At 41.3% G+C, this 24695-nt stretch overlaps 1 protein-coding gene across 3 annotated transcripts in view; it reads right to left on the reverse strand.

Moving 5' to 3' along the window:
- The window catches only part of ARHGAP10 (Rho GTPase activating protein 10), a 291557-nt gene that overhangs the window by 208386 nt on the left and 58476 nt on the right, over positions 1-24695 (reverse strand). For 2 of the 3 annotated variants that reach the window (XM_087437555.1, XM_004420900.3), the window contains exons 2-3: positions 10426-10521; positions 10291-10352 (exon numbers count right to left, since the gene is read on the reverse strand). In XM_087437555.1, coding sequence (XP_087293681.1) covers positions 10291-10352; positions 10426-10521 — 158 coding nt within the window. Of the gene's footprint in view, positions 1-10290; positions 10353-10425; positions 10522-12170; positions 12387-24695 lie in introns of those variants that run through there. The other variant, XM_087437556.1, reaches the window with a different exon arrangement.

The raw sequence follows: 24695 nt of genomic DNA on the forward strand, positions 1-24695 counted from the left end.
AGCAGTCTCTCCTAACAGCCTAAGAAATATAATTCGTAAAATATATATCCCAAATTCATCCATTCAGTTACCAGACTTTTGCTCTCATTCAGAAGGTCCAAAAATAAAAAGTTCCCAATAAGAGTTATCAACTTTCAATCCTAAACTCTGAATAGCTTAAAACATAACAAGAGGATTTGAGCTGCAGTTCTGACAACTTCTGCTCTGTGATTTAAATCCCTGAATATTTGGCCATGACCTAGCTCTCAAAAAGAACGTTAGGTCAGTATATCAAAAAAGTTTAAGATTCCCTTAATGTCTATCTTCTACAAACAAATATCTTAGGGGTTGTTTGAAGGAAAAAAAGAAGCTTGCATCAATTTTGAAAGACATTAATCGAAAAAAAAAGTAGCAATTTTACTCAGATTAAGACAGACTACACCAGTAAAGATTTTTTTTTTTTTTTTTTTTTTTAATGCTTAGGAAAAATTGAGAATCTTCAAACAACAGCTATTGGGTATATTAGGAATGAGTTAACCTAATAAGGACATGCAGATATCTAACCCTGATCTTTTCCTCTGTGCATGAGGAACAATAAGGATCTATTTTTTAAACAAAATAAATACTTGGGCAGAACATTATGAGACGGAAGAAAACCCCAGAGAAGTGAGTGAAAGACGAGCCTGACAGTAAGCTGTAAAAGTATCGTGAGGGAATTTTGTTTTCGAGTTTTAAATAGGAGAAAATTTTAATTTCTGAAGTGAATGGTATAATTCAGTGGCATAGCTAGAAATGGAATCTCACGAATAATATGGTAGTTGATTGTTGAATCAAGGGGAGAGAGGGAGGGAGGGAGGGGGAGGGAGAGAGAGAGAGAGAGAGGGAGGGAGGGAGGGAGGGAGGGAGGGAGGGAGAGAGAAATATTCAGAAAAGAACATCTAGCCTTTGACCAATGCAAAGAGACTACATCTCCAGTCCCTCTGTGAGGCCTGGGCTAACAGCGTGGCCAAGAGAGAAAAGGATGGGGGTGAGGCAGAGGCTCTTGATAACTGGGTCTCTGCTACATAGCCAGCGGCTGAGCACCTCATCCTGGACAAGTGTTCAGGTGCTAGAACACTGCCCAGCTTATAACAGGCATTCCAAAATATTTGTTTTATGAATGAAGTGGGATTTTCCTATCAATTTAGAGATATAAAGAATAGAGTTTTTATATAAAAGCAACATTTCCTGCTGATGGTGATAACAGTAACCATAAATACCTATGCTGAGTCTCCTATACACATTATCTCTCATTCAAAACAGTCTGTTTCTGTGTTAGTCCAGGTTGTCTAAGCAGCAGACACCAAGAAAGGATTAAAAATACATGAAATTTATTAGGAGAAATGTCTGAGAGAAAATGGGGAGGGAGCCAGGGAGGCTAGAAGAACTGTCAGACAGAGATGCAGGTCTAACCCCAGGGGAAGGAGACAGGGAAGGAAGAAAGGTGGGGTGGACGCATGTTAGACTGCAGTGCAGTTCTAGAGAAAGTTTGGCAAGGCCATCAGGGACTCCTTGGGCCAAGGCTACCTGTCAGAAGAGTCCAGGTCCCCAGGAATGAGCCTGCTTATTGCCCCTACTGTGCTCAGTCACTGGCTAGGAGCAGACATGGGAAGCATGGCCTTCACACTAATGCAGTGAGGGACCCATATGGCAGCTGGCCTGATGGTCTACTGCCCTCCCTACAGTGGGAGATCTGAAAGGGGCCTCATGGCTACCACTGTTTCCAAAGTTCATGATCTTTCCACTATACTATCACGGCCACTGGTATTCCCCTGGACCTCTAATAATCCCCATCACAAATGCAGTACTGTATTTTATTAAATCTAACATGCCACCAACAGTAAGACACTCCATTCTTTTATATACTATTAAGAAAAAAATGCTGCTAATGAAATCTTGATTTAATATCTTAATACTTAGAACTTTTACATTTATTGAAAAAGCTCTTTGACAAATATTTTTATCATGTATTCCTCTTGGACATACATAAAAAAGACAATGAGCAAAATATACTTAAGATATTTCTAAAACTTCTTCAGAGTCCAACTCTTCTGAATCACTTTTCATCTCAGTCATCAATATCTGGTTTTCTCCACACAATTTTTCCTCTATGTCATCGAGAATATCAGAAATGCATTATCTCTTTAAGGGGTGCTCCACTACAGTATTCAGGATTTTCTTCCAAGGTGATGGCGCCCACTCTTTAGCTACTGATACTGGTATTTCCTTGTCTTAACCAAAAGGTCTCAATGGCAGATTTTCAAACCACCACCATGATTTATATTTCTTCCTTAAGTGGTTTGTCGATTGAAATATTGAGGGGCTACCGTTGTCCAAACAGGCTGGGAGAAATAACAACCATGTTCACATTTCTTCAGGACTATTGCCTATTGGACAGCAGCTATAAGGACACGTGTCCATTTTACCCATGTTCAAAGACGGAGGGAAGGGTGTTAAATCTTACATGGAGCTAAAGGCAAGGAATAATGTCCTTGGGATATCAGGAGATAGAAGAAAAGATTCTTTCATCTCTGTCACCAACTTATTTTGTGATGTAGACCAAATCACTACATGTCACTGAGTTCCATTTTCCCTTTTTCTTTTTTTAAATGAAAAGGTTAAATGTAAGTTTCCCTCAGTTCTCTCTCAGCTCTTTGTTTTAGGAGCCAAGGCCACACCTTTGAGGACTTCATGACAGGATCTGAATGAAAATATTCTCCTCATGAAACTGCAGATTCAGCTGAACTGATTCCCACTAATGGAACCACTCCTCTGGATTAGACAGTTAAATGAGCAGACTGGTTACATTCTGGTGTCCCTTGTTGTGGGGGCAGGGAGGGTGCGGGGGGAGAAGAGTCTATGTCTACTCTTCGCTCTTTCACATCAGTATTTACTGGTTTATCAGAAGAGCTAGCTGATTCCTCAGAAGCAGAGAACAAGCCCAAGGATATTAAATATAGCAAACAGAAGTTTCAATAGAGAAGTAGAATCTGACGATGACAAGGCTGCGAGGCCACAGATGACCATGAGTCACCAAAAGAGAGGACACTGAGTCACGGAATGGGTTTACAAGGAAAAAAAAAGGATTTATATGAAAAACCAATGTTGTCAAATTGTAAAGGTTAGTTCCAAGGAGAGAAATGCTTCATAGTTAGGTGATGGACAACTTACACTAAACTGTGAAATGTTTTCAGAAGTAAGTACAAGATGCATATTTCCCCATCTGAATGTGCCTCCCAACAGAATTCCTCATAAAAATGTGCCACTTTTGGGGCCGGCTCGGTGGCCTAGCAGTCAAGTTCACGCACTCTGCTTCGGTGGCCCGGGGTTCGCAGGTTCGGATCCCAGGCACAGACCAACACACCATTTGTCAAGCCATGCTGTGGCAGCGTCCCACATAAAGTAGAGGAAGACGGGCATGGACATTAGCCCAAGGCCAATCTTCCTCAGCAAAAAGAGGAGGATTGGCAACAGATGTTAGCTCAGGGCTAATCTTCCTCACAAAAAAAAACAAAAAAAGTGTCACTTTATTTGTAAAAGAATTGATTAAAATAGATTTGATATACCATATAAAATATTATATTATGATTAAATATTATATATATGATTAAAATAGGTTTGACATACCATATAAAATATTATAACTATAATAAGGCACAATCTTTCCAAAGGCATGTAACACTTTAGGCATGTGATAAGGCATGTACTTATCGCATTATGGAAACTCATAAGCAATGCTCAACACAAATTAACACAAATTCCTAACAACAGAAACCTGTTCCATTAAAATAAATAAACTAGATATAGTCCAAAATCCTTTGGAAATGACAGGTAAAAGCTTAAATTTTTAAAGACTATTTTAACCTCCAGGTAGACATAGAGTTATTAAAAAGCAATTTATAGTGCTCCTAACTTTCAGAAAGATCTAACTGCAAGGCTAGGAATGCCAGTGGAGATTTCCCTGGCACCCTAGGCCAGTGGTTCTCACTTAAGCATGCTTCACAATAACCTGAGGGGCTTATTAACAGAAACTGATGGGCCCCACCCCAGAGTTTCTGATTCAGTAGGTCTGGGGTGGGGCACAAGAGTTTACATTTCTAGCATGTTCCCAGGTGATGCTGATGCTGTTGGAACAGGGACCAACCTTTGAGAACCACTGCCCTAGGGTGTCCTAAAGAAAGAACGTCATGAAAATTTCTTCCAAAATGTAAGAGATATTTAGTTCATTTTAACCAACATATTATTTTAATAATATCATGAAGAACTTTTGAAAGAAAAAAAAAATAGTGGAAACTTTGGAACAAAAATCAGTGCCAAAAACCCCACGTGATTCTGCAAGATACTTGAGACAATGAAAGAATGATGAGAAAAGAGTGAAGCCAATCAGACAAGGGCTGAGGAAACGCTCACCGTGTCTTGCCTGGAACAATCTAAACTATGTATTCACAAAAGCCTTCAGTACTCAAAGGTTAGTGGCTTCTTCATCAGAGCATAAGTTCAGGCCAAATCACTCAGCAAGTGTTCCCTGGCCCAGTATTTTCACGAGAGTGAAATCTGTGGTGGGAAAATACATGGGGGGGGGGGGGGGGAAGAAGGCAGTCTCAAAAGCTAAAAAGTCTGTGTTCACACAGGGTCATCCTACTCAAGTGGGAAAAGAGATGCAGCTGGTGGACAAGAAGCCTCCTCATGTCCGCTTGCCAGCCCGATCAGCCTCCAGCCTCACTGGATAACAGGGAGGCGCATTTGTGCACCATCTGGCAAGCTCTACCTTCTCTCTCTGGGCATCCCCTCTTCCCTGAAGCTTTCTCTCAACCTCTGGGCCTCACACAACTGCCCCGATTTGCCATAACACTCAGAACCTAAGCAGTCATGTTTAGGTGAAGGACAAAAACTAAAAGATACGATAAAAGGACACATGTAGAGAAGCAAATTCAACATGAAGGGCTTTTAAAAGAACATCATAAACACTACAGCACTATTTTAAACGTCCTTAAATTCCTGGACAGCTGCCCACCCCAGATAAGTACGCCATGTCCTGCCACACCAGAGAGAACATCTCTGGAATTCTGGCAGTGCAACACCACACAGGACTTCCCTTGGAGAACATGCACAGAAGTGAGCACAGCAATTCTGGCCACTAACTGTACCGGGCTCCAACTCGAATTACTCACTTTCACAGTCAAGGTTGGCAATATTATCAATAAAAACTACTCACTTGAAAATCCTGTCCTGAAAAAGGCAACATTGGCCTTTTAAAGGGCACGGCACATCCATTCATAGACACTGGGCTTTTGTGCATGGAGGGCAATACTCTGACTTCCTGGATTGGCTTCTTTCCACTTCTTTCCCCAACAACTCGTTTTAATAGCTAGAGAGCTGGACACCAGTGGGGGGAAATGCAAACATCTGTCTCCCTCTTCCCCAAATTCAATCAGTTCTCCACTCAAGGAAGAAATGAATGCTTCACTTCCACCTTTCCTGACCTGGATACTCTGATTTACCCATCACCTCAGGTCAGAAATGATGTCTCCAAAATGCCTTCCCCAAAATCTACAATAACTGTTACCTCAAAGCATGCTTGTGGCAATCTCTCCCAGTGGACAGCTAACTACTCAAGGGTAGGAACTATGCCCTGGCCTTACAGCTCTTAGCACACTGCCTGGCAAGTAGCAGACACACAACAGTATTTGTTGAACTATATGTATCTAGCTTATTGGGGTGTACAGATTAGGCATGTGAATATATATATCTGGTGGCTCAAAATCAACAAAGAAGAACTTGTTCCTGATTGTTGAGTTTCCAGACTGATGACTTTATCGCTTCAAGTCCAAAGTCCTATTTTAACATTTATTTAGGAAACGGAAAAAAAAATTTTTTTTTTTTTTTGGTGAGGAAGATTGTCCCTGAGCTAACATCTGTGCCAATCTTCCTCTACTTTGTGTGCAGGATGCCGTCACAGCATGGCTTAATGAGCAGCATGTAGGTCCGTGCCCAGGATCTGAACCTGCAAACCCCAGGCTGCCAAAGTGGAGTGCACAAACTTAACCACTATGCCACCAGGCTGGCCACGGAAACGGAAAACTTTTTAAAAAGTATTTGGCAGTAGTCTTTGCCTTCTAAAATACAGATTATATAAAAACAACTTTTTAACCATTTTGATGAATCAGGCTTAATTAGGAATATTCAATTATTTTGCTGCACCATCATTTAATTTAGGACTTCAGAAAATACTAATTGTTTTTAAAGATTAAGTGACCACTAAGATTTTGTTCAATTCTTGGAACCAATTTTAGAATATTTCTACCTCTATTTTATAGCTGTCATTTTGCATTTTTTTTTTTTTGGTGAGGAAAATCAGCCCTGAGCTAACATCCATGCCAATCCTCCTCTTTTTGCTGAGGAAGACCAGCTCTGAGCTAACATTTATTGCCAATTCTCCTCCCTTTTTTCCCCAAAGCCCCAGTAGATAGTTGTATGTCATAGCTGCACATCCTTCTAGTTGCTGCATGTGGGACGCGGCCTCAGCATGGCCAGAGAAGCGGTGCATTGGTGTGCACCTGGGATCTGAACCCGAGCCACCAGTAGCAGAGCGTGCGCACTTAACCACTAAGCCACGGGGCCGGCCCCTTGCATTTCTTTTTTTAATATGTGGTCTTTAACATGCTGCTGGTTTATAATAATTTTAAATAAAAGAAGAGTTTTTAGAAGTTCTCAGAATGCACTGGCATCCATTTTAGCTGCTTAAAGATCTTCCTTATCCCCTTGTCACTGTGTTGGGGAGGTACGAGCTTGTTAAACTATACAAAGGTCCTCCTCTGCATCCCACAAACTCCAGCTCAAATACGACTCTTTCCACAAAGTCTCTCCTGACAAGCACAGCCTTAGCTGCTCCCCAGTCCATGTAGCCATGCTCTGTACCTTTGTTACTGCACTTAGTATAATCTGTTTTAATTCACTTTTTACGAGTTATTCTCTAGGACCACACTGGACACTTCTTGAGGGAGATATCTTTTCCTATTCAAAAGTTTAATTTCTTTTAGTAAGTGTTCAAAGCTACTTCAGGAAACAAAGGTAGCCATAATGTTGAGATGCAATTTTCATGGTTAAAAAAAAAAAAAAAAGTGATCACTGACTATCAAGTTTAGACAGAAATACCCAAATAATGTCAACATGGTTAAATCCCAAACTTCTTAACTTTTATTAATTTCATTATTATAACTCACTGATAACTCAGGAAGTAGTACTATTTTAAAGGTCTTTTAAAGCTAATAGAAAAGTATCAGGAATTCCTGTCAAGGGAAAACAGGGGGAAAGAAAAACCTATAAATTAAAAGAGACTTAGAAACATTAATCAAATGTAATGTGTTTGGATCCAGATTCAAACAAACCATCTGTTGGGCGAGGGGGGTACAAAATGTGAATGAATATCAGAAAATTTTGAATATAACCTAATTATTTGCAATATTAAGGTATTATTTTTGTGTATGTGAGACGAAGATCAGCCCTGAGCTAACATCCATGCCAATCCTCCTCTTTTTGCTGAGGAAGACTGGCCCTGGGCTAACATCTGTGCCCATCTTCCTCCACTTTATATGGGACACTGCCACAGCACGGCTTGACAAGTGGTGCCTCGGTGAGTGCCCGGGATCTGAACCCGGGCCACCAGCAGCAGAGCGCGTGCACTTAACCGCTACGCCACAGGGCTGGCCCCTAAGGTATTATTATTTGTTTGTTTTTAGGTGTGACAAGGATACCGTGGTTCACAGAAATTTATCTTTTAGAGCTACAGACTAAGGTATTTACAGATGAACTATGATCCTGGGCTTTCTGTCAGAATAATAGGGTGGGTAGTGAGGGGTATAGGAGAAACTAGATTGGTTGTGTGGCAATGGTTATTGAAGCTGGGTATAGTACTTGTAGTTTAATTATATTTTTCTCTCTACTTTTATACATGCTTGAAATTTTCCAAACTAAAAACTTAAAAAAAAAAGAAAAAACATTAGGTGTCCAGTTAATTCTGTGGTTAATCTTAGCTGCCCCCACTCCCACCCCCCTCACTGCTTTCTGGCTCTGAATGGTTTCCTGCCATCCACAAATGGGTTGTAACATACCATCCCATTCCTCTTGGAGGTTCATGGCCTTATAGACAACATCCTATTCCTACTTCTACCCTACACTGGAAACCTAGCCCTGTCATCTTCATCCTACCTAAGACAGAGACCCTCTCAACCCCCATCACAGCTGAAGATTACATCAATAAGTCAGCTAACAATAGCTCTGAGAACCACGCTCTCTCCATCAGACAGTCTGGAGCTAAGACCACGTTCCAGTTTTGTGACCTAGCCAATTCATCTCAAGGAACATAAAATGGAAAGAGAATATCAAGACAGGCAGTGGTCACACAGTATTTCGGTAGAGCTAAAATCCAGCACCTCTCTGCTCAGAACTCTCCTCCCACAGATACCAGGATGCCTTATATAGTTCTCCGCCAAAAAAGCCTTCCCTCATCACTCTGGATATAACAGTGCCCCATCCTACTCTCTGGTTCCTTACCCTTCTTTATTTCATTTTGTAGCATTATCGCTGCCACACAAGGTATTAAATGTTCGTTTATTGCCTCCCCTTTCTAGAATGTAACCTCCATGAGGGCAGGGACTTTGCTTTGTTGCCTCTGTGTGCTCAGATTCTAAACAGTAACGGAACATAAAAAGAGGGCAAATACATATTTGCTGAATGCTCAGGATCCCAGGAAAAGTACAACTAAATATCAAAGAGGGTTGAGAACAAAAGAGTTGATACTATTAACATAAACCAAGAACATGCACTTTCATCGCCACCCACACACCCACACCCACCTCGTGTAGTGAAAAGGTGATGTCACGGCACTACTTTTATCCACTATCACATTTAGACTTTCCTACACAGCTGAAAAATCAGTGACTAGAGGATCACATGAATAATGGTTGAATATGTCAGTTTGTGCCACAAAAACCTAATGGGACCACAGTACCTTCACGTGGCCTTTACACTATTTACAACATGTACAAATTATCTCAGAATCTAGGGCACAGTGCTGATTATATCCGGGCTTCTAGGGGCCACATGTCCCCGTCACTTTTAAATCGACATCAGCGCCCTCCTCCTACTGCTTCCTTTCTCCCCTACTGCAACTCTACCAGACAGATCCCCACTGGCCACCACCTAGATGACAACAGTCACATCTAGAAAGCTGGCCACAATGGTGGGTGGTTCAGAATGCCCCGTTCTGCCATGTACCAGCTCTCCCTCTTAGCTGCCATGTGATCTTAGGCAAGGTACTGTGCCTCAGTTTCCACATTTGTAAGACAGGAGGCAATAACAGGGAGGTTGATGTGAGAATTAAATGACTTACTATTAGGTAAACAGCTTAGACCAGTACTGGGCACAGAGTAAACTACATCAGTTATCATGTTGAGTAGTATTACTACCACCACATCTGAACCCACTCATTGACTTACACTTTAACATAATTCTAGGTAGTACTCATCCTCAAGAACATAGGAAAAACAGTTTGTCATTTTTTTTAAACCTGAAAAAACTGATGAGAATAGATAGTGTGTCATACCAGTGGCAATCCTCCTGTAAATCTTTGTTGAATGAATGAATATCAGTCATTAGGAGGGAAATGCAAGTTTTTAAGAAAGGTGACTAAATATTATTCAACACCCTTAAAATTCATTGCTGAGAGTTTGTTAAATAAAATCATCCACTCAACGCACTCAGTTGGGCACATGGAGGACACCCAATGGAGGGTAGCTATTATTATTACTGTTATGATCATGAATCTCAAGGCAAAGTGGGATTTTAAAGACTTCCAGGCCCAAGTTCTCTCCCTCTCCACACAGCCTAGAAATCTACAGAAGTATGAGTCAGGCTCTAACATCGCCCTGCTGTCCTTCAGCATCTACATAAGGTTTTCTGCTTTTATCTTCCTGATATATGAAGGTTCTGCTTGAGACTCGATTTAAATGAACGTACTCCACTGCTAACAAAAATCTAGAAAGCACTGATATAGTCCAACCCACTATTTTACAGATGAAGAAACACGGCCTTAGTCTGGAGGTCCAGCAACTTGTCCAAGACCTCACCACGGTCAGCACCACTGTGGAACCAGAAACCTGGGCTCCCAAAACTTCATCCACGGACAAATGCATCAAGACTTCTATCAGAACCAGTTTCTAAACCCAGATTTTCCCTGCTTAAAGTCGGACTAATTTACATCCCACAACTCACCATAATCTCTCTCTGTTCTTCCAGGTTCTTCAAAAAATTAGAAAATTCACGTAAGGAAGCATCTGTTAAGAGAAACAAATGATTATTTGGTGGCCAAAGCAAAGGAAACCAAACCAAAACCTCATCTTCACATACCTATGCACCGCTCATCATCCGTCTCCGCATCACCGATAAACTCAAATTTGAAGTCTCTGAGTGAATGAGCAAACTTCCGCTGGGCTGCTGAAAGACCTAGAACGAAAGATTTAATGATTACTTGGGTCTTTGTGTTAAGTCAAGGCTTAGAAGAAAGTTATTCCTCCTAACGTCAATACAGCTGTAGAGCTCTCCTCCCCTCAATCCGTGGCGAGGCACAACCCTACCATCGTCTTCTACCTGGCACACACCTGGGCTGCTTCTGTCTTCTATTCTATACTCTGGCACAGAGCAGGGGCTGGAGAAATGTTATTCCCTCCTCCACCCCCTTCCTCCTCAGATCTGACTGCTTCACATCATTCCCTAAAGCACTTTCCTTTTCTGCTCACTCAAGTCAGAACTTGCCCAATTCAAAAGTTCAGGCTATGATTAGAACACACACACCTGATAGCATCTCCAAGGGCTTGATGAGATCCGGCTGGCTGCCAAGGTTTCAAATAAGGGTCTCAAAGTCAACCAACCAGATGCCCTTAACTGATTGTCCAACCCCAGCCACAGAAACCCAGAAGATTCAAAGAGTTTTCACAGAAAACAGCAATAGGGAGGTCACTAAAGGCCAAGCTTAAGAGGTAGAAAGAATTCGTCTGCAAAAGACCTATGGGTCCTGGTCTTTTTTATTGGAGATTAATAGAAAATAGTAGAAAACCCTACTTCTAAAACAGGCTACCATTTAATTTATGGGCCACACACCATGCTAGGTGATATATAGTTTTTTTAATCTGAGTCAATATTCTTGAGAGATATACAAAACAGAGTATCTCCATTTTACAATGGAGTGCTAAAACTCAGAGATGCTAAATAATTTGCACAAAGTTGCACAACTACCACAACAACAAAGGCTTGATGCTACTCCAGAGCCATTTGTCCAAAGCCCACGCCCTGGCCAGAGTACAACCCTGCCTCTGGTCTAAAGTACTTTCTAGGAAGCTGCTCACTGACTCCTGCACTCCCTACAGCTCCTGTCTCAGTACAATGAATACTGACAGATTGTGTTAAAATACAATTTCACGTCAAGCAAATTGAAAAGATGAAAAAAATAAAATGCAACCCACAACTGCTGATCGGAGTGCTCAGGCAAAAAATAAATATGGACAAGAAAGTGAAGCAAACAATGTAAAAACCGAAGGCGTTTTTAATAAGATGGCAAGGTAGTAGAAGCACTTTTCTCGTTTTTATGTTAGTCACTGTATTATAGCTAACAAACAAGGAATGAAAGCAAAAGATTCTTATTTTTACATTAGAAAAATATTACTTGATTTTTTTTTTTTTTTAAACCAACTCTTTCCCTCCAATCATTAAGTACAATGGCTCCCCAATGCCTTCCTGGACAAGCTGCTCGCTCTCACTTCTTAAACTTTCTAATAATGCTCACCAGCTTTATTAGATTCACAGTAAAATCGGTTCACAGTAAAACTGGGCAGAAAGTACAGAGATTTCCCATCTCCCCTCTGCCCCCACACATGCACAGCCGCCTCCATTATCAACATCCCCCACTGCCATGGTTGTGCAAACTTCATTCTCCTTCTAATTCATGTTTATCTTGCTGTTCTCAAATTCTTTTTCTCTTTTAAAATAAAAAAACAGATTGAGAGACCTAAATGTGAAAAGCATAACCATAAAACTTTTAGAAGATGATACAGGATTGTAATTTCTTACCCCTGGATTATGGAAGAAAAAGCACAAACCGTAATGTACAACGTGATGGATTGCAAGCATGGTCACAATTCTGCACACTTCCTCGTAGGCACTTCCTCTTTTCAATGTGACTTTGCAGCTCCTCCAGCAATAGGTGGAATCCATCTTCCCAGCCCTCGAATCTGACACTGTGCTAATCCAGAGCCTCCACCTCAAGAAACTTCGTACACCTCCGCCTGACTCTCTCGGAACCCCTCGGCCTCCATGTGAACAAGCCCAGGCTAGCCTGCTGGTTGATGACAGACGTGGGCCCAGTCCCCCTACTTACTGCCCCCTCGGTCACACAGCCAACACGCAGAAGCAGAGCTTCCCCACGGAGGTGGTTCAGATGAGACCATACTGAAATAAACAAACAGCCGCTGTTTAAGCCACTGGGTTTTGGGGTGATTTTTACAAAGCAACAGATAAACTAATATAGTACAATTAATAAAAATTGACTGTGTTAAAATTCTAAAGACATAAAAAGAGGATAAGCACACACCCAGAAGGTATAAATAACAGCTATAAATGAAAGAGGTAAGGTAGACACTCCAATAAAAAATTGAGCAAAACACTTGAAAAGGCCCTTCTCAAAAAGAAATAAAGGAAATCCAAATGACCTATAACCGCATGAAAAGGTGCTCAAACTCATTACTGATAATAAAAGTGAAAATTAAAACCTCAACATACCTCAATACACTCATTACATTGTCAAAAATTAATAAGTCTGGCAACCCCAAATGTTGGTGTAACTCTGTATGTGGAGGAACAGAAATCCTCATATACTGTTTGCAAGAGTAAAAATTGGTATAATTACTTTTTAATTACTTTGGCATTTTCTAGCAAACTTGATATCCTACAACCAAGAAATTGGCCTTCAAGGTTCAATTCCCAAGATAAACTCTTGTACGCTTATAGACATGTACTAGAAAATCCATAGCAGAACTGATCATAGTAAAAGCTAAACACTAGAAAAAATACTGATCAACAGAACAAATGACTAAATTATAGTAGATTCATACACTATAGAGTAAAAATAACTATAAATTCATGTATCGATACAGATGAATCTCACAACTTAGAGAGAAAGAAGCAAGTCACAAAAGAATACACACACTGTGGTTCTTTCATATAAAGTTCAAAACAAGCTACACCAAACTGTATGTTTGGGTTGCATATACAGGCCACAAAATTATAGAACAGCAAGTGAATCATTATCTCAAAAGTCACACGATGTTTACCTGGGGTCAAGGGAGGGTGATGCAGTCAGAAAGCTACAAGGGGATTAAAGGTATTTTAATTCATAACCCAGTGGTGAGTCTGTAGATATCTGGTTTATCATTCTTCCTTAAAATGTATGTTTGTTTCATGTACTTCTGTATTTTTGCCATAGTTCCACAATTACAAAATAAAATTTTTAAAACCATAAACAAGTAAAGCCTAACTATTTAGGGCATTCCAAAGTAATTTAGTTTCTATTGCAATCTAGGTAAACATATAATTATTCTCTAAGATCTAGCTATACTGGCCTGCCCTTGGTTCACACATGCCAAACTCATTCCAGTCTGACAGCCTTAAACTTGCTGCTTCCTCCACTGAAATGTTCCTTCCCCAGCCCCCACCTTCACTTGGCTCACTCCTCAACGCTGATGGCTCAGCTCATGGAATCCTCCTCCTCTCATCATCCTCTCCAAAATAGTGACACCCCTTTGTCCTAAATCCTTCTCTCTTCTACTGCCGCTTTATATTTCTTCATTGCACTTATTACCTGAAATTACTTTATTTAGTAACATTTACTCACAGTTATCTATTTTCTCACTCTAGAATATCACGTCCCTGAGGCAACCACCAAACAGGGACTACAACAGGGTTTTTCTTTTTAAATTTATTTCATGCATCTATTTCCAAATATTAATAGTGAGTTTATTATCATTTTTAATAACTTTATATTATTCCATTTTGCTAATGTTTGCTCTGCTAGTTCTCAATAGGGAGAGTGACTTGATCAAAGTCACGGACCTCTTTAGACTGCTAGTACTAAGTCCCGGAGGCAAAGGATCAATTCCCTGGTCTCTCGAGCTTCCACTAATGTCCTTTCCATCACATCATTCCAACTTGCAGATTTAACTTTATTCCCAGGTCCCTTGCCCAGATCTCAACTTGTTATCTGACTGGCTCTAACGCAGAATTCTAACTAAATGGAAAATTCATATATGTGTGCCTCCCATGCCCTGCATCCTCTCCTGCCTACTAATTGCTATGAATTAACCCTACTCTTCCGAAACACCTTCAAGGCTGGCAGATATTGGTGGATAACGCCAAGCCTGAGTGTGCACAAAGCTACCTTAAAAGAAATAATGTGATTTGCGCTCTTTCAAATGAACTTCCCACTCTAGAGGTCTTCAATCTGCAGACAAATGGAAGAGAAAACACAGGCAATATAACTCTTCCTGGGGTTAGGAGCAGTTTGAGAGATGAGGAATTGGAGACGTAGGACATCACGAGGAGAGATCAAAGCACAGTTTAAATCCAGGTTCAGAGCGCCTCTATACACTGGCCCAAATGGCCACTGCTAGTCCTTGATGATTTTACAAAAGAGAAAATTATTTCTTACAGCATAGCCACCTGTTAACAGTTTTCAGTTAAGACCATGAACTATTAGACACATACAGACACTTGGAGGGGGTGAATGGGAAACCTCTCTATTCAGGTTGCTTTACTTTGACTGCACCTCTAGGCAGCCCTGTGGGTATGTTACAACCCCTTAAATTACAAGCTTGGCCCTGGTAATAAAGTTGTAACTATCATCTCCTGCAACTTCCCACCCCATCAACCAGAGCACTAATAGGGACACTTGGGCAAATGTGGCATGTTCTATAATTCTGGGCTTGAAAAGAAAAGTGAAACAGCAAATAAATGCACCTTTCTCACTCATTAAATTTGAAATACAGGATTCTTCACAAACCCACATTGGATTCTAAAATAGGCAACTTGCACCTAGAAGCTCACATTCCTCTGCATGTAGAGACCCAAATAACTAGATTATCAAATATGCAAAAGCTCTGCCAAGGGAAGCTCTGCCACCCATCCTGCACATCAAAACACGTACCAAAATTCTTCAACGTTTTATTTAGAGAGGAACAGGGTACAGATTCTAAGAACTTAATATCTTTCATGCCAGATTCATGCCAAGGAAATAATGCTGATGTTAATCCAAGTACCTTGGAAGTGAAACAAAATTCCTCTAGGACTGCGGACTGGCTTCATATTTTCCTTCACATTTTCCAGATTTACAAAACCAGCAGCAGCACTATATCAAAGAACAGCATTACGGCATCTCGGAACGAGTCAAAAAAGAATGTAAATAACTCATTTTGTAGATTTAAAAGATGGTGCAAACATCTTACAAGCCCAAACGCATTACTGGACTAGTTGAGGCTTGAAGGCCAAATCACAGGCTGTTCCAGGAGCGGCTCAAGGGCCAGCATAGTCTCTGGAGCTGTTAGGTGAAGGCATTCCTGGCCCTAACTACCCAATTCCAGCCCAACTGGAGTGTCTATGCAGTGAGTTCTTCTTAATCACAGGATAAGCTCCTTCTCAAGTCACTAGAATGACTTGAATTGACACATTTACGGGGTAAAAGGACAAGCTGAGTCCACGAAGATGCATATGCCTCAAAATAAATGCATAAACCTGGAATGCAGGACTCAAGACCCAATACTGCACATAACAGGCAACCAGATACCGGTTCACAAAATAACCAGTCAATTACAAAAAACATTTAAGAAGGGAGTGATCTGGGCACTGCAGAGAATCCCACAGGCAGGTCCATACCAGAGACCACCACCCAACCTCCGCTACATCTTATGCCCGACTTCAGCCGCACAGGACCCATTCAGTAAATGCAAAGAGTCTACTCGGGCTGGGTTCTGCGTAGAGAGACAGTACCTGCCACAACAGGCTATCACATGAGAAGGGCATGCTGGCCATCACCCAGCCTACTGGCTTTCAACTGTCTTTCGCCATGGATCCCTCTGTTCAAAGGAAATCTTATTTACAGTGAGAACAAGAAAAACAGTAACACTTATGTATTCATTTCCTAGTGGTGCTGTAACGAATTACCACAAACTTAGTGGCTTAAAACAATACAAATTTATTATCTCATAGTTCTGGAGGTCAGAAGTCTAAAATGGGTCTCACAGAGCTGCCTTCCTTCTGGAGGTTCTAGGGGAGAATTCATTTTCTTGCCTTTTCCAGCTTGTAGAAGGTGCCCCAATTCCTCGGCTCATGGCCTCCAGCCCTCCAATTGCATCACTCTGACCTCTGCTTCTGTCATCACATCTCCTTCTTTGACTCTCTTAAGGACCACTGTGATTACAATGGGCCCACCATGATAACCCAAAATAATCTCACCATCTCAAGATCCTTAATCTCATCTGCAAAGTCCCTTTTGCCACGTAAAATAACATATTCACAGGTTCCAGGAATTAGGAAGGGACATCTTTGAAGGGCCATTATTCTGCCTACCATACCTTATAATATCAGGTACTCCCCTAACCACTTTACATTTATTGATTCATTTTAAGTATCACAACAACTGTAAGAGGCAGGTACTATTATTATGCCCACTTTACAGAAGAGGAAATAGACACACACACAGGTTAAGTAACTTGCCCAAGACCATACAACCAGTAAGTAGTACAACCAAGAGATAATCAAAGCTGCTCAGGTAGAGGTAGCATGAAGAACCTCGTTCAATTGGTCCCCATCTCCCACAGACTGCTCCCCGATGAGACCGCACCCTACAGAACCCAATCTGAAAATCACTGACAGAGTCTCTCACCTTCACTTTATAGTTGGGAAATGAAAGTACAACTTTGGACAATTAGCTCAATTTCATAAACCTAGTTCAAGGAGAGCTCTAACTGGAATCCAGGTTTTAGGATAGAATCCTAGTTTTTGTATAACCTCTGAGGCACAGAATGACAGTAACAGGTGCACCTGTTAGTGAGGAACACATGGTCCAGCAGTTGGACAGCTGCAAAGGAGAAAGGTTGCAAAGGACGTGTGTGTGTGTGTGTGTGTGTGTGTGTGTGTGTGTGTGTGTGTTTGGGGGTAAGGTGAATTGCTTAAGTATGAAAAAGAATATCCAGACCAACACACTCCCAACCTCCACCTTCTCTAATTATACTTCATAGAAAACAAGAATGGCTGATGGGACAACAGATTGTAATGACAAGACTGCATGCTGCCAATTAGGATGGCACGACATTTCCAGAAAAGTGCCTAAATCTGAGCATCAAAAACTGGTGGTCCTATAGACTTATTTGGCCATCCTTTTCATTAAGATTTTTTTGTGTGTGTGAGGAAGATCAGCCCTGAGCTAACATCCATGCTAATCCTCCTCTTTTTGCTGAGGAAGACCAGCTCCGAGCTAACATCCATTGCCAATCCTCCCCCCTTTTTTTCCCCAAAGCCCCAGAAGATAGTTGTATGTCACAGCTGCACATCCTTCCAGTTGCTGCATGTGGGACGCATGGCCGGAGAAGCGGTGCGTCGGTGAGCGCCCGGGATCCGAACCCGGGCCGCCAGTAGCGGAGCGTGCGCACCCAACCGCTAAGCTACAGGGCCGGCCCTTCATTAAGATTTTAATTTCAATCTCTCAAACCCTCTGGTTACAGCTGGTCCCACCACTCTCTACTGTCTTCTACTCATCAGCCTCACATATTTAAAATATCTGTCTGGCCCCTGGAGGCATTTGGATTTCAAGTCCTGACCTAAATTAACGAACTTGAGCAGGGACCGTAATCTTAGATACAATCTAGTCGGAACGTAATCTTAGAGACAATCTAGTCTAACAATCCTATTTTACAGATGAGAAATCAAAGGCACAGTAAACTAGAGGCAGTGTGGTTTATGAAAAGGAAACAGGCTCTATAACTTTACAGACCGGGTTCAAATACCAGTTCTGCCATATCCCAGGTATGTGGCTTTGGGCAAGACACATAGTTTGTATTGGATTTCCCATCTATAAACTGAAAATAACCAGAATGTCACATCTAACTAGCATGGGACCTCTCACTTTCCCTCATCAAGCAAACTGCTTGACCCAGAGCCCTCGCTTCCTACCTGGCAGGTTTTGTAGCACATGACGGTACTCAAAGTTCCTTAGGGCTGAATGAATAGGGATGGGCAGCTGACCCAAGAACAGCCCCCACAGGCCAGCCAGAGACACAGGCACATGGAATACGTATGTACAAAGAGAAAGAGAGAAAGTAAATGCCACAAAATGTTAAACAATTGATGAGTCTAGGAAAGGGTATATAGTTTATTATTCTATGCTTGCAACTTTTATAGCAAATTTTTAAAAATAATGCAGTACAAAAGAATAAAATGATCACAATTTTATTTATTAAAATGAAAGAAACAAGCACACACACACCCATGAATCAATGAACCATTCTGTTCTCCTTCATCCCATCTACCCTCACCTCATTCCTCTACTTCCAGCAACCCAAGTGGCCAGAATTCCAGCGTTCCTTTCTCAGCATCCCTTTCCTTATTCTCTACATCCACGTTCCACTTGTGTTGTTTATTTATCCAAATATTTGCCAGGCAGTGTTCTAGGCAAAGGAGATATAGCAACAAATAAATCACACAAATTAGGGTGAGAAGGGAAGACAGGCCAAGTTGGGAGGGGGTGTTTGAGAGAAGACAGATAATAAAACATAAGTAAACTACATGGTACGCTGGGAGCTGGTCTAAGTGCCACAGAGAAAAATGAAGAAAGGTTAGGGGAATGGAAATGCCTGGGGAGAGGCTGGGCAGATCCAAGTAGATCTCACAGAAAAGACGGCATTCAAGCAAAGACTTGAAAGACGCAAGGAGCAAGTCCCACAGACAACTGTGGAGCAGCCTTTCCAGACAGAGGGAGCAGTCCTGCACAGGCCTGATGCAGGATGGCAAAAGGCCAGTATGGCCAAAGCTGACTGAGGGAGGGACAGCGAGAGTAACAGGTAAGAAGATCAACGATAATGGCGGCCAGTTCAAGAAGGACTTGAGCTTTTATTATGAGTAAGATGGGGAGCTTCTGGAGAGTTCTGAGCAAAGGAGAGACATGATCTGACATTTAGCAGCATCACTCTGGCTGCTGTGCTGGGAACAGACCGAAGGTGGAGAAGAGTGGCAGCAGGAAGACAAGTTAGGAGGCTACTGCCCTGATCCAGGTGAGAGAGGATGGTGCTTCTTTAAAGAATTTCTGGAAACTGTGCCAACAACTGGTGAGACTCAGAGTTTTCAACCTAAACATGTAGGAGGGTCTAAGTGCAAAAACTTCCCCAAGAAGAGCAATCACCTTTGAAACTTGTCTTCAATGCCAAGAAAGCCTGGTTTATAAGTACTTCAGTGATTAGTAGAGTGTTCTTGCTCCCCTGTGTTATGGGTTCAATTGTGTCCCCTCCAAATTCATATGTTGGAGTCCTAGTACCCAGTATCTCAGAATGTGAATTTATTTGGAGATAGGATCTTTATAAATGTAATCAAGTTAAAATGAGGTCATTAGGGTCATTAGGCCCTAATCTAATATGACTGGTATCCTTTTAAAAGGGGAAATTTGGACACAGGAATATGCATACAGGGAAGACAAGGTGAAGAGACATACGGAGAACACGTCCATCTACCAGCCAAGCAGAGAGGCCTGGAACAGATCCTTCTCACACACCAACTCTGCTAACAACTTGATCTTGGACTTCTAGTCTCCAGGACTGTCAGACAATGAACTTCTGTTGTTGACGCCACCTAGTCCATGGTGCTTTGTTATGACAGCCACAGCAAAATAATGCACCATGATTCTTTTTCTCCCCCCCAAAAAAATAGGATAACTTTGGAGTTAAAAGCAATATACAGATATGAACACTATTTGCAAGTATTGTTTTTATAGCTCAGGGATTTAAACTCAGTGATAAAACAGTATTATTCAAACATTTGAGTACTGAATATAGTAAATTGGCAAAGAAAGTGGTTTCCAAAATGTCCTAAGCAAGAGGAAACAAGAAGAAAAACAAAACCACATACAGGGGATAATGTCAAGACAAGCTACCTTGTTAACCACAGCATACGCTTAAGGCCCAAAGTAAATATCAGTAGGGATTTAGATGTCAGTTGTTCATCTGGCTTAATGAATGTGAGCTTTTCCACTCTTCTGCCACTGGAGTATCATCATTTCAAGGCACAAACGAGAAACTTAGTTGCCAACCAAAGCCAAGAGTTACTGTCTAACTCTTCCATTTCTCTTAAACGTTTTGATATTTATTTCCTTCAAAATAATTTTTTTTTTAAGTAAAACAAGACTCACTCTAAGGAGGGGATAAAACCTCCTCTTTTGTGCCCCAAGTTAAACTAGGATCACAAGAGCTAAAATAAATTCTCTGAAAATACTGCACTATATTATTGCTTTTATAAACGCAAAAGAAATTTGTCAATTTGCTATACCAGGTTATTTGCATTCTCCCCTTCTTCGGAGGGAAGAGATGTGACAGTGAATGATGGGTGAAGGTTCCCCATTTTTTCTCCCCTACTAGTATATGAAAGGGCTCATTTACCCATACACTTGAAAATATTGAATTTCATTATTTAAAATAGTATTGGCCATCAGCTACTCAGGTAGCTAGTAGGAATATTGTCAATAGCAGTAGTCCCAACCTCTGAAAATTTGACATATTTTACAAACAACGTAAGGTTAGCTGTCCCTTGGAAAAGCCTTACCACAAAGTTCCTTGGCCTACAGTATAGTGTAGTGATTGAGAGCATGGGTTCTGGCATCAGACAGACCAGGGATCACACACTAGTGTCACCAGTGACCAGCTGGCTGACCCTGGGCAGGTGACAACCCTTCCAAGCTTCAGTTTCTTCACTGACAACTTGGGAATAATACTGGATTTTATATAACAAATTGTAGTAAAGGAAAACAATGAATCAAATATTACTAAGTTATCCTGTCTGGGTGACAGAGAATGGCGGAACCATTGGAAAAAAATAAAATAAAATAAGGGAAGCCAAGAGAGGAAGCCAACTCAAGATGAGGAAACAAATAAATGCATTTTAGATATTTCAGAAAGCAGCAGATTAACAGAAATTCTGAAAGCAGCTGCAGATAAAGGTCAAGGCCAGAGATTTTAATTATCAGTTATCTGCAGAAAGGCGATTAAAGTGAAATCAAGAGTGATTTTTTTTTTTGTGCGAGGAGATCAGCCCTGAGCTAACATCCGATGCCAATCCTCCTCTTTTTTTTGCTGAGGAAGACTGGCCCTGGGATAACATCTGTGACCATCTTCCTCCACTTTATATGAGATGGCGCCACAGCATGGCTTGCCAAGCAGTGCGTCGGTGCGTGCGTCGGTGCGTGCCCGGGATCTGAACCGGCGAACCCCGGGCCACTGCAGCGGAGCACGCGCACTTAACCGCTGGCGCCACCGGGCTGGCTCCTAAAGAGTGATTTTTAGAAGGAAAAAGTATAGAAAATCTAGAGCTGAGAACATAGAAGTAAACCATGAAGGAGACTCACAAATGGAGAAAGAGGGAAGCAGAGGAAAAGACAGAGAAAAGGCAGCCAAGATGAGGTACAAGAAGTGGCAGAACCAGAGAAGACACAAAATTGAGAATGCTCAAAAGTGCCAAATGTTTTGTAAGACTGTCAGATTTGGCAAGAAGCAGTTCTCTGACAAATCATCCTGATTCCTCCCTTTCCCTTAACCCATCACATCCACTCTCCATCCACAATATCCTGTGGATCTGCTCACTTCTCCGTCTCCACTGTTAACACAGCCACCATCATCTCCTGACTGGTCACTCTGCTCCACTCGTTCCCCTTCAGCCCCATTCCCACATAGCAGCAAAATTTAACTGGAAATATAAATTGGATCTCCTTACTCCCCAGTTTACATCCTTCCCTATCATCCTGTTGTATTTAGGATAAAACCCAAACTCCTCACCAAAGGTCTAAAATACCCTGCATGATCTGGTCTCAGCTTAGCTCCCCAGCTTGATTCACCCTCCAATCTCACCCAACTCCAGCTTTACCAGCTTCCCTTCTATTCCTGGGGGGTGGGGGTGGGGGGATACCAGAGTTCTTTCCTTCCTTGGGGTCTTTGTACACAGCCTGCCTTCCACCTGAAACGCTCATCTCTCATGTCCTCCAAAACTCAAGCACAACCTGCATTAGAAACCCCCAGCATCCCTCCACACTCCAGTGGGCTCGCCTCTGACTGCTTAATAACTGGCTCCACACTTACAGACGTGTGTATATACAGTAGACGCACGTAGCCGCAGTGTCTACAGTTCGTAACTTCAATTGGTTTTCATCTCAAATCAGGAGATAGCTAAAAAGGCCACACATTAAGATATATAAGAAATAACTGTCTATATATTGGTTAAAAATCCACATGTCCCTAAAACATATTTTCCAGTTAAATTTTTATTACTATTAATCTAAATTTAATTACACTACTGATTCCCCCTTTCCCCAACCAAAACTATACACACATACAAGCAAAGGAAGGATAAGGACCCTTGTTCACTTTTTTGGCCCATTAATAACTTCCAGGCTCCAGTTCAAAGGACACTTAGCAAGAGATCAGCTAACATCCTTTATTCACCAAACTATGTCACAGAAAGTAAATCTGTCACAGAGACAGCATAGAAGGAAAGAAAAAGCTGAATCAGAGATGGAAAGCTCCCAAAAGGAAATATTGGATTTCATTTTTCCACAAACTAATAAAACCAAGACATAATATAAATATAAATCTTGTAAACTTAAGCACCTAGAAACCCAAAGATCAAATCTGTAAGTTATGAACTTGACTGATAGACATCCTCATATCAAGCCTGAATGATACCTCAGCACTTGACCACGACTTCATAATTCCTGGAGGTAGGTAATGGGTACACGGGAGTTTACTATTCCATTTGCTCAACTTTTTCCAAAACTGGTTTTCTGGTACTTTCTAATCTTTAATTTTTATTTCCTTGATTACAGGTATTTCTATGGTATAAATTGCCATTAATGGACTGCCTTTATTTTCTCTATCTACTCTGACAAGTTTGATATATAATAATTTTAAGTATTTTCCCTCTTACTTTTGTGCCCTCTTTTTTGGATTATGATTTGAATTCTATATATATTTAGGTAGTCAAATTTTTTCCATTATTTTGAAGAAGTTTCTTCTGTCATTTGCACGCTTAAAAAGCATCCATCCTTTTACATACCCGAGCATTTTAGAAGAAAAATTGAATACTTCCAACTGTCCTAAATTTTATTTAAGAAAAAAAACTTAATTCTGGCATCTCTGAGTTATTCTGTTCCTTTGTCTCTCTTTCTGTGCCACATTTTTCCCCCAAAGCCCCAGTACATAGTTGTACATCCTAGTTGTAGGTCCTTTTAGTTGTTCTATGTGGGATGCTGCCTCAGCACGGCTTGATGAGCAGCACATAGGTCTGCACCCCGGATCCAAACCGGCAAATCCCGGGCCACCAGAGTGCGCAAACTTAACCACTATGTCACTGGGCCGTCCCCAGTGCCACATTTTAAACTATGGTCTCATGTCACACTTTTTATTACCTAATACAACCAATCACCCCTATTATTTTTCTTTACCAGAACTTTCTTTACCATTTCATAATTCTTCCTAACAACGATAAGCATCTACTATTATGCTGGGTATATTATATAAAATCACTCCTAATCCTTAGAATCATCGTAAAAGGTAAATATTATAGCCCCAGTTTATAGATGGAGTGGGGGGGAAGGTACTTAAAGAAGTGAAATAGGTCACACAATAAAACCAGAATTAAACGCAGGTCTCTCTGATTCCCAACTCATAATCTTTTCATTCCCAAACTCTGGCAGAGTTACTTGCTCCCAGAGTAAATGGCACTGGGCTACTGAGTTTAATTGACATATCAAATTAGTGTAGCATCCTCTCAGCTAGTTTCAAATCTACCAGAGGCTTGGAAACCTGATAGCCACACTGCTAAGAACTGAGTGGCAAAGGAAGTTTTGTGGTACCCGCAGGCGATGCTACTCAAAGTGCCAGCCCCTGAACTGTTGGTCACGGGGTCTCTGAGAGACAAGGAATTTGGGCAGAATTAACTGAGTCACTGAGCACATTGTTTAGTTTGGCTGATATTTTTTTCCAGCAAGACTTCGATAAAGGAAGCAAACTCCTTATCTCATCATAACCAACAATCCGCAGACTAGCATCGGTCTACAGGCCACACTTTCAGTAGCACTGACCCAGAGCAGCGTTTTTCAAAGTGCCATTTGTGACTTAATGGGTGATAAAATCAGTATACTGAGCCACACCAGCATTGTTTAATACAAGAGGAAAGAAAGAAAACAGAGGCCTCTGGTCTAGGGAGTTGAAGATGGGTAGGGCTATTACTCTACTCTGGTGTAGAAACACTTTTGGACAAACCTAGTAGTTCTTGTGAGGTAAACAAACATAAATGAAGAGCTCATTGCGTGGTTATAAATTTTATAA

The sequence above is a fragment of the Ceratotherium simum genome, chromosome 12 (assembly GCF_057802395.1).
Source record: "Ceratotherium simum simum isolate JZ-2026a chromosome 12, ASM5780239v1, whole genome shotgun sequence".
Taxonomy (NCBI): domain Eukaryota; kingdom Metazoa; phylum Chordata; class Mammalia; order Perissodactyla; family Rhinocerotidae; genus Ceratotherium; species Ceratotherium simum.